The sequence below is a fragment of the Calonectris borealis genome, chromosome 1 (genome assembly GCF_964195595.1).
Source record: "Calonectris borealis chromosome 1, bCalBor7.hap1.2, whole genome shotgun sequence".
NCBI classification, from domain to species: domain Eukaryota; kingdom Metazoa; phylum Chordata; class Aves; order Procellariiformes; family Procellariidae; genus Calonectris; species Calonectris borealis.
In genome coordinates this window covers 98,990,927-99,001,052 of record NC_134312.1, presented here as the reverse complement: position 1 = coordinate 99,001,052, position 10,126 = coordinate 98,990,927, and the positions used below count along the sequence as shown (strand labels likewise).

General features: G+C 48.6%; 1 protein-coding gene across 1 annotated transcript; it reads right to left on the bottom strand.

Moving 5' to 3' along the window:
- Positions 1–3,446: 3,446 nt before the first annotated feature.
- On the bottom strand, positions 3,447–9,280 carry LOC142091910 (uncharacterized). Its single transcript, XM_075171879.1, has 6 exons — positions 9,199–9,280; positions 8,008–8,346; positions 6,597–6,699; positions 6,269–6,389; positions 4,103–4,250; positions 3,447–3,535 (listed from the first exon to the last, which is right to left on the bottom strand). The coding sequence occupies exons 1-6, from the start codon at positions 9,278–9,280 to the stop codon at positions 3,447–3,449; spliced, it is 882 nt and encodes a 293-aa protein (XP_075027980.1).
- Between the last annotated feature and the right edge of the window lie 846 nt (positions 9,281–10,126).

Genomic DNA, 10,126 nt, shown 5'->3' with positions numbered 1-10,126 from the left:
CCCACGCCCACCCCGCGCCGACACCCGCTGCGCGCCGACACCGGCTGCTTACCGCTCCCCCAGACCTGTAAATGCGCCCGGGAACGGCGACCGGGAGGGACGGTTACTCACGGACAACTACCTGGAAAAAGGGCGGGAAGGCGAGATTAAAGGTCCCCGTGGGCCTGGGACCGGCGCCACCGCCTCCCTCCCGGGAGCCCCGCCCCGTCCCAGCCCCGGGGACGGCGGTGTCCCCGGCGCGTTTGCTCTCCCGATCGGCGGGAAGCCGCCGCGATGGGCTGCGGTCACAAGTTTTGGTACTGGTAAAGCAGCGAGAGCCGGTGCTTAGCTCACCCCCCTTGCGCTGCTACTCCTCCGGCAGTAACACGGTGAACGCGTTTTATGATCTCCCAGCCCCCCTTCCCCCTGGAATTGGCTGCAAAGGGCTTCCTCACCCTGCCCCACGTTTTCTCTTTCCCTCAAAGGTTATTAATATCAACCAAATTAACAAATTGATCTTGGAAGAACAAATGCAAAAAATAAACACCACCTGCTTAACGCAAGAACACGGTAAACCCTGAAACGTGGCGAGGTTTCAGTAATACAAGGCTGTCAGCGCAGAGTTAGTTCCACCCGGGACAGATGATCGCGCTGCTTGTGAAAATCCTTCCTTCTAAGGGTTGCATTCTAACATGCAACAGAGCAAATTGCGTTTATAAACAGAGCTTTTATGTTCAAAGCACGTTCTTTCCTGGTTTCAGTTCGAGGACAGTGATAGTCACACCAACAATGAATTTTTATTAAAGACTTCGGTGCTATCATAAAACACTAAAGCTAGAATCCAACGGTAGGTATATAATGGATTATTAATAATAACATCATTAATAACAACATTAATAATAATAATAATAATTAATAATAATAATAATAATAATAATAATAAAAAAAATGGTCAAAGGCTGTGACATTCACCATCCAGATACTGGACTGTGAGTACTTAATGTTCCAGAAAGTATTTGTTTTTTTTCAGACCAGATCAATTTCTTGAACTTATTTATTGTAAGGCTTCACTGGAAGTTGCACAACAAATGGACCAAGGTTTTCCTCAACCCGGTAATTGTTTTTATTATTAATTGCCACAAACTGTAATAATTAGCTGCTAGTAGCAGGTCACTAGCCTGGCAATAGTCAGCAATAAAATTTTGAGGACTAGACCAAGGCTCTGCCTCTTTTCTGGATCCTCAGCCCAGATAAAAAAAAAACACCGTTTTTTTTTCTGATGTTAGGAGGTAGGAAATTAGGGTAAAAAAATTCAGTGGAAGATCTTATGGAAAGGGAAGGTAATTTTATTGTACAAAATCTCTAGGCAAGTTGATTTTATGCCCAGTTTCATACTCACAAGCTATAGGTGTTCCAGCGGTCTGGCCAGGATCTTCTGGGTTCCTTTTCATCGGTGATGAGAAACTGAGTTTGAGATATGTCTTTCATATCATTGGGAGTGGCCTTTTGCTTTTGCTGCTACCTTCCTGTTAGGCTGTGAGGAACAGGGGCAGCACGAGTGATACAGGGCAATCTTGCTGCCATCTTCCTGTTGTTAGACTACAGGATCTTCCATTGACAAGTTGTCTCTGTTGTAGTTTTATCAGGCTTGTCCCAGGCTTGACGGAAACAACCTATTTCTCAATTTGATTAATTAGAAACAGCATCCTTTGCAATTAATACAGGACATTCGGTGTCTGCTGTTTGCTGTTTCTTCAACTGCTTTCACACACACGCACGTGTTCGTACGTCATTCATACCAATTGTAATGTTTCTCTCGCAAGGCCCTAGAAGGTCTCCTGCTTTAAAACATCATTCCTCATGGGAGAAATATCAGACTTGTCACAATTTCAAGCCCCTGCCAAAATTAATTGACAAAGATGCCCACATAGTGGCCAAGAGCCCACATAAAACCAGAAACCCTTTTTTATTTAAGACACAGATGTGTGGGAATATTTAGGGCACAGCTATTAACTGTCCTAAGGAACAGGGTGATGTTTGCACCTTTCCTGAGTCATCGCAGGCTTACCCGTGTGTTAGCAGTGCCTGTTCCGCTGCTCTCAGTACCTCAGTACACAAAGCAGTGCCTTTTGACCTGTGAAAAAAGAAAGCCGCCGCCACTCACAGCAGACCAGGTCTAACCTGTTGCTGGAGGCTGGGAGTCAGGGCAGGGGCTCTTCCAGCTGGATACAGCTGTCCTTGGAGACATCTTCTCCACCACCATGCTCGATTTAGTGGAGCCCTTCCTCTGCCAACTCTGCCAAAGCCCAAGTTCCGCCACTACCTTTTTTCAACATTTTCTTCTGTCTCCTAGGACTGATGAGCAGGTCTCAAGTCATACCAGCCTTTCCCTTTTTGTTCTGAGTAGAGCATGGGTTCCCTCTAAAGCAGGTCAGGTCTCCAGCAACTAACCTACTACTTGTTGTTTGAGGCTGACACACCTATACCCTTCACACACGTTTTTCATTTTATGAGAAAAATGTGTTAGCAAGTCTCCTGTGCTCACCTGCCTTCACCATAGTTGAGGGGATTTCAGAGGAAACTCCAGAGAGCTGCAGACAACACAGCTTAAAATAAATTTATACAGAAGTGCCCTGTGCCATCAAAGCGACAAAAGCAGGGAAGTCCCAGGGACATCTTCCTGCCCTTATTTCATGAAAATAAAGGGGACATTTGGAGCAGTTGAGCTATATTTTATATTAGCTCACCCTGTAACTCATGTCTACTGAGGTGGAAAGGTTCTACATTTATCCAAATTTTACTGCTCCTTCAATGGGCTGGGGAAACTTACAGAAGAAAAAAGAAAATGATGAAAGGGTCTGGAAAGTAAGAGGGCTGCTTCTTTGGAAGAGAGGGAGGAAACTAGAGCTGAGCAAGGAAAGGATAGTTCTGAAGTAGTAGATGAAGCCCAGAGGTAATCTCAAGGCAGACAGAGGCAAATGGAAAGTACTCCAGGCAGACCAGCAATGGCAGAAAATTCAAAATCTTTTTATATTCATAGAAGAACAAGACACAAAAATCCCTTTCTGCCTTATTCTGTGCTCTCATGGCAACCATTTCTTTTTACAAGGACCTGGCTCGGCTCAGCAATCTCTGCCAAGTTTTGTGAAGTTCTTTGTATGCCATCTTCTCCAGAGCTGGTGGTGGCCAAGCTGACACCGACTCTCTGGCATGACAAAACCTTTGAAGTTACTGAGAAAGACAGTAAGTAGAGACCTCTTGTCCTAAAATCCAGAGAGTTATTTGTTCCTCTCCTTTTATTTCTTCACCTGCAATACACCCTGTGTGCTGGTGGAAGAGGCAGTCTGAAATCCCATCTGTCCAAATGTGGTCTGTTCTTCATTCTTTCCTCTGCCTTCTGGCTGGACACACCCTGCTGTTAACATATTTCTTGGTTCTTCCCTTGATTTCTGGCCTACTGACCTCTTTTAAGCAGAATCATTTGAGCCAGTAACCAGTGAAACTTGTACAGGTTTAAGGAAAAGAATATGATACAGCTGATGCAAGTTGCCATTATCTAACAGGGAAATTAAAAAAAGCATTAGTGGAAGACTGGAGTCAGTGACACAAATTCCAGTAAATGCCAAGCTGAAGCCCCCCATGGTAACATAGATGCATGTGGCATGACAAACTTCAAGGCAAGCTGAATCAGCACATGATTTTCAGAATGCGGGGAACAGTTGTCCTTTAAATGCTGAGCAACTCTTGGTTAAAACATCACTCGAGACTGACTTCTGAAGGTCCCTTGGTCAAGAAGCCCGAGATTGTTTTCTAAAGGTCCATTGACCAAGAAGCCCAGCTGCAGAAAATCCAGCTCTCTCAGGAGGCAACCCTGGGCAGAACTTGTCAGAGGGATTTGGGCAGCCTAGATGCCTTCCCAGGTACTACCAAATGCCTGCCATTCCCACCTCTCCTCTAGCACATCTTCTTTTATCCATCGCAGGCCAGCCTGGCAGCTTGGAGAACAGACTTGGGAACATTTCCACGTTTCCTTCCCTGGTCCTTTGCAAGAGCTCTTTCTCCAGGAGAGCAAGGCAGGACTGAAACCAAATGCCCAGTTCCTTCTGTCAGTCCCTTTCGATACCTTCTCTTCCAGCAACGACAGTCAGTGTCCGCCACAGGACAACCGTCATAAAGTAATTTCGTTGTTCCTGAATGTCTTTGGATCCACTTTGGATACAGTGGTTGTAATTTCGTGATACCTGGGGTAAGGGCTGCTGGATACCAAAAGACTATTTGAAAGTCAAAGAGAAAAAAATAGCACTCGTGAGTTACTACTTTAATGGAAGACTCACTGGAGGCGTTTTCACTTCCATTCCTGATCTCTCCCACTAGAGGGTACTCTGCTATTATAAAAGAAAGTGCTCTGCACTGAGGCTGCACCGTGACACAAGCTGTTAGAAGAACCTTAGCAAATACATTGGAGGGACATTTCTAACACACTTCATGTAGTGATACAGAGAGCTGGAGCTGAAGCTTTCGAGCTCGGGCCCTTAAAAACATAACTTTTTCCGAAATACCTATCTTGGTACAGTTCTACAGGTCTTGCTGCATCCGCAGCACAGAACCTCCCGCCCGATTACTTGTGAAACGTCGAAGGGCGTCCTAGGAGATGTCACCTACTCCCCAGCTTGTCTGGCTTGATCCTTGCTGGCGCCCACATGCTCACCCGTGCTCGCTCCAGGTGCTGCACCAGGGACACATAGGCTCTGACCCTGGTACCTGCTGGTGGCTGGCACTTGGTTTCTCTCACTCCGGTCTCCCCAGTCTCTGGCACCCCGGCACACGTGCCGCTGGCCCTTGGTCCTGGCCCAGCTGCTGACACCAGGCCCCCATACACACATGCATACCAGCTACGGAGCCCCTCACCCAGGAAAAGAGTTAGAAACAGAGTTTAATGAGAAGATAGAACAGACCGTGGTGGCCAGACAAGCGTACTGACCAGCCTCCTGCGTACGTGCAACCAGACCCTTTTATCCCTTTATCCCTCCATTTTCCCAGGCTTTTTCATCCCCAGATCCCCTTGATTCCTCCCTTTCTCACCTTTGGTTCCTCCCCTAAGCATCCCATAATAAGTCCTGTGCAATCCCAAAATGCTCTTCCCCTGCATCCCATCAGGTGTCCATACCCCTTTAGATAGTGACCCCCCTCAGTTCGAAAGGTGCTCCACTGGTGACTCATCTGGGTGGGTTTCACACCCGGACCCTGGGGCTGAGGATCTCCTGCGACACCTCTGGGAGGGGCCTGGACAAGGTACCTCTTCCTCTGAGTCTTTTAGTTTGGACTCCCCACCTGCCCCTGTGCTCCTCTGGGCTTGTGGAGGTGGGTCTTTAGTGGGCTGATGTCTCTCCTTCCTGTGCTGGGCTGGGGAGCAGCCGGAGTGGGGTGTTATTTGGACTCCTCCACCTGCCATTGCCTCTCTGTCCTCCTTCATGGGTGTGCAGCCGAGCTCCCTGACACATAACCCAACAGGTCCCCTCTCAAACACGCCGTGGACGTTGCTGTTCAGGTTCTCCGCTTCCTCTGAAAACAAGCACCTGCAATTTTTTTTCTCTCTCAGGTTTCTCTTCAGAGCCGGTAGCCTTTTGTGAAATGAGGAGCCTGGTGTCTGCTCCTGCAAAAGACCCAGCACAGTGGTGTGGTAACCACGACAAAGCTCTACGTTATCTGGCAGAGAGAAATGACAAGAAGACAAGAGGGCTCCCATTCACAGCACAGGACTAGCAAGAGCTTGCAAGGAAAAGAGGGAACCTCTGGAGGTCAGAGGAAAGTGCCTAGTGGGGGTGACTCCCATCTGTGGTCACCTACTGGTTTTGTCTGTGGATGCCACCAGCCCTCCAGAGCACTTTCACGCCTGCATGACCAGCAGGGCAGGGCAGACTTTTCTGGGGAAACTTCCGCATAAGGCTGCTGGTTACAGCGCCTGAGCTCTGCAGTGCTCCCTTGCCTTTGCCCAGAAGGGACATCCCCTCTGCCCTCTGGGCATTTCCAGTAGCTCTTCCATGCCTTTCCACCTAACTGTTGACTAACTTTTCTCCTTCATGCTCCAGGCTTTCCCCAGCATTGCTAGAGGTTAGATGGGGCACGTATGGTGTCATCTACCCAGTGTGGCTGTCCCACGCAGCAAAGACATGGCAGCAGGGACGGACCCCAGCTCTCAATGGAAGGGTTTTCTCACATTCCTGGTAAGTGTTGCCAAGACTTCTGAAGGATGTGAGTAATTACTGGAAGCCTTGGGCATTTGCATTACCTCGTTTTGATAAACAACGTGCTGGTCCTTCGGCATGTGCAGGCTCATGGCTTTCTCGCTTAGGTCTTGGTGTAAGCCTTGCTCCTCTGCAGGTGTTCTGCGTGCATTACGTCTCTTCAGTCTGAAAAAAAAACCCATTAACTAGTCACATAATGCTTAGAAACCTCCTGGCATTTAGAGTGAATCTTGCTATTTTAAAGGTGCTGTTACCACCTGGGTAAGTTTCCGGGGCAGGTATATAAAAACACCAACAGGAAACAGAAAGGCAAATCGCAAGGTGAACACAGGCAAGCCATGTCATTTGCAAAAAAATGGAAATTACTCTTACTTTTTCCTTTTTTTGTTGATTAGTCTTATGATGCAATATATCAAGACTGTTAAGAACACCACAGCTATGAAGACGGCCATGATAATTATGCTCTTCTGAACACCTACAAAAAGAAACCAGTAAGTTCACACAGAACATAGAGGGATGTCAACATTTCTTGTGTCTTCTACCAGAGGTTGGGACTGAAGTGAAACATTCATCAGTTTGTGCTCATTTATTCTTTGAAGAAGAGAAAGGAACAGTGTAGCAACATAACACTGTGGTAGGTGAGGAATTATTTTGTTTTTTAAATAAATACCTCTAATGTCTCACATTTCCTTGGTATTGGGAGAACCAAAACCCAGCATTTTTACTCCTGATCTATCTGCGTTTCTCCTTCTGTGTGAAGAAGTGTTATCATGAGGAAATTCTCCCATCCTTCCTGAGACATACCCTCCTGCAAGATTTTCCATGGGAAATGTTGTTCCCCAGCATCTGACAGCCAGGGGCCTGCTTTGCTGGTACCCTCCAGCTGTGGATACTGCTGGAGAGCTGATCACATCTGCTCTAAATCAGTGATTAAGTAGAAATATAAACATATAAAGACATACATACCTATGTACACAAAAATCTACATATTTATTAGATATATATGTGCACACACCCACCACACAGACACAAAGGTACCACAGGGAGGAGTCTTCTGAATGGTTTCAAATAATGAAATCTTCATCCGGCATGAGATCTGAACTCCCAGAAAAACATCTAGTAAGTACAAGCTGCACTCCCACAATTGTACATCCTTTCCTAAACGCTCCCCACTACGTGCTGCACCTCTCCATACAAACACAGCCTTACCTTCCCTTCCTTTTTCCAGGTAAACTTCCTTCTTTTCCCTTCCCTGTGGGTGGTCAAGGAGGCAGGTCAAGGCACGGAGGTGGTTGGCAGAGAAGGTAAGTCTGTTTGTCACTGTTACTGTTCCATTTGCATTTTGGACGTGGTGTATTTCAGGGGACTCATCCAGGTCTGCGTCATCCAGCCAGGTGATTTTGGGGGCAGGCTTTCCTGTTGCTGAGCAAACTGCCGTGAGGAGACCCTCAGAGGGCAGGTGGGAATCATATTCCACTGTTAGCTCAGAAATCGCTAGAAGCGAAAAGAGAAGGTACTTTTTATACTCTGTGGCGAGTTTATCATCAAAGCTGGATTGGTTTACCTCTCTGTATGGGGGTTCTTATCCAAAAGCATCTCCTGAATTATTTACCTTCACCTCCTTTGAGGAAAGGTGTGGCAATTTTGGAGACTATCGACTAAGGAGATGCTGCTGCATGGAAAGTCTCCATGTGGTGGGGGGGATAATGCCTTACATTACATCCGACTACATCAGACCCGTGCTGAGTGCCAGAAAGGGAGAAGGTGTTACTGGAAAACTTACTTTGGATGTTGAGGTATATATCTTTCTTGAAAGAGCCATGAAGGAACACGCTGAAAATGCATCTGTAATAGGACTCATCCTCGAATGTGAGATTTTGGAGTGTGATAGCTGAGGCCTTCAGGGTTGCTCTAGTGAAACGCACCTTCTTCTGAAATGACCCTATCAGCCTCAACCCATGCTTTGGACTGTAGGTGGCTATATTCTGGAAGGAAGACCCGTTTATCTTCTGCCAGGTGACTTGCAAAACATCCACCGAGAGCGAAAAGTTGCAATAAAAATTTGCCTCTCCACCAAGGGCTGCTGTAATAACGCTATCAGATTTCACAGCTTCCTTCAAACCTAGGAACAGAGCAAACCCCAAAATCAGAGCAAGAGGAAGAGCAATTCACTTGGGGAAGGCTATAGTGCCTTGAAGCATCCAGTCACAGTGTTCCCATCTTACAGAGCACAGGAGTAAGGAACTCCACCACAGGGCCATGTGGCACACTGGGAGACCTCAGACACCTTGGCCTCATGGGTGGCCATGACATCATTAGCCTATGCTGTACATTTCCCATGGTGAGGAGGAAGGCAGCATGGGAACAGAGGTCAGGCAGGCTGCTTAGCAAGCCCTAGGCTCGTCTGCCTGCTTCTTCCCAGTGCGTTACTCTCAGCTCGCCTTTGTCCCTGGGAGCTCAGAAGTCTCCTCTACAGACCTGACACACAGCAACCACCCAGCGAAAGCGGCTCTTGCTCCTGAGAGCATCCCTGCTCCCCTCTTGCCGGCACCTGCATGGGTGCAGGGGTAGGCAGAGCAGCCCAGGGCACCCCACAACTGGGAGGCAGTGCAAATGGCTGCAGAGGGATAACCCCCTGCCCCAGCCTCTCCCAACAGAAGTGTGCACCGCCCAGACATGTGCATTAGAAATGCAAACCTGCTCCATCCCTTGTGCTGAGGAGCTTAGCAACGCTTACAAAGAAAGGGAACATACGGGTGGGATATACAGTTTGAGTGCAAAGACAAACTGCCCTGTGCCCTCTCTGACCTGCATTTCCTGATTTTGCTGCTGACCAACCCCAGATTACTAGCTACTCCTCCAGTTACCAATTAGTATTTTCCAGTCAGGATGGCATCTGGGTCTCTCTGCTTGCCAAGAAAGGCTGGTGATGCTCCAGAGTTAACCTTGTGCGGGGAAAGGGTGCTCCACTCACCCGTCACCTTCTCCTCCAGCTGGCAGTCTCTGCAGAGCAGCAGCGGGCAGATTTCAGCCCAGCAAAGCAGCAGGAAAAGCATCGTGGGACAAAGCAATTGCCCGGGAAAGCTCGCGCCCTTTTCCCGCATCCCTCAGAGGGCGGCTGGCATGCCCAGGGGGAGGGTGGAAGATTTTGCGCCTTTTTTCAAAGCGCTCCTCGGGGGCCAATCAGCAGAGCTGTGGCAGAGGGCGGCCAGCCAGGAGAGAACTGTCCCTGCATTTCCTCCCGGGAGCCTGGTTAATCATTAATTGTGGCAAAGAGGCTGAGGGTTAGTGGTGCGACTTTATCTCCTGCCGACTGCACTGGTTGCCAGAGTTGGAAATAAACAGCACCCCCTTTTGTTCTTCCCCAGCAGCAAAGCTTGGTGTTGCCCCTTGTTAGCCCCACGCTGCTGAGCTCCGCTATGAGTGCCGTCAGAAGGACTCGCACCTCGCAAGGTGGGATCTTCCTGGTAAGTGCAGGTGGTGGCTGACGGAGAGGGAAGAAACGAGGGGCCACAGACCCTGGCAGCCCCTGCTGCCTTTCTCCTTGTCAGGGAAGGGAGGGTGGGCATGGAGGCACTGCCTGTGGATCACCACCTCTGCGGCTTGCTGGGCACCGATCCCGGGCTCACTTCCCCCCCCCGGACCTGGCACAGAGGACTCACAAGCAAGAACAGGAGATGATTCTCCACCAAGAGGGCAGTGTGGAGGCACCCGCAGATGCCACCACTTTGCCCCAACACACAAGCACACCAAAACCACAAATTGGATTATGAAAGGAGTCTCTGCAGGGGGCAGGTTTGGCTCCCCACCCCTACTGTGTTTGTATCTCATGTAATTCCAGAAAGGGAAAGCCAGGGGTGCAACAGTGCTCCTGGGCTCAGGGGCAAGGTTTTGTGCCTGAG

Excerpts from the sequence above, each read along its gene's own strand:
- LOC142091910 (XM_075171879.1), bottom strand. The coding sequence starts at position 9,280 with ATGCTTTTCCTGCTGCTTTGCTGGGCTGAAATCTGCCCGCTGCTGCTC. Across the intron at positions 8,347-9,198 it reads GCTGGAGGAGAAGGTGACGG|GTTTGAAGGAAGCTGTGAAA; the intron begins GTGAGTGGAGCA and ends CTCTGTTCCTAG. Across the intron at positions 6,390-6,596 it reads ATCAACAAAAAAAGGAAAAA|ACTGAAGAGACGTAATGCAC; the intron begins GTAAGAGTAATT and ends TTTTTTTTTCAG.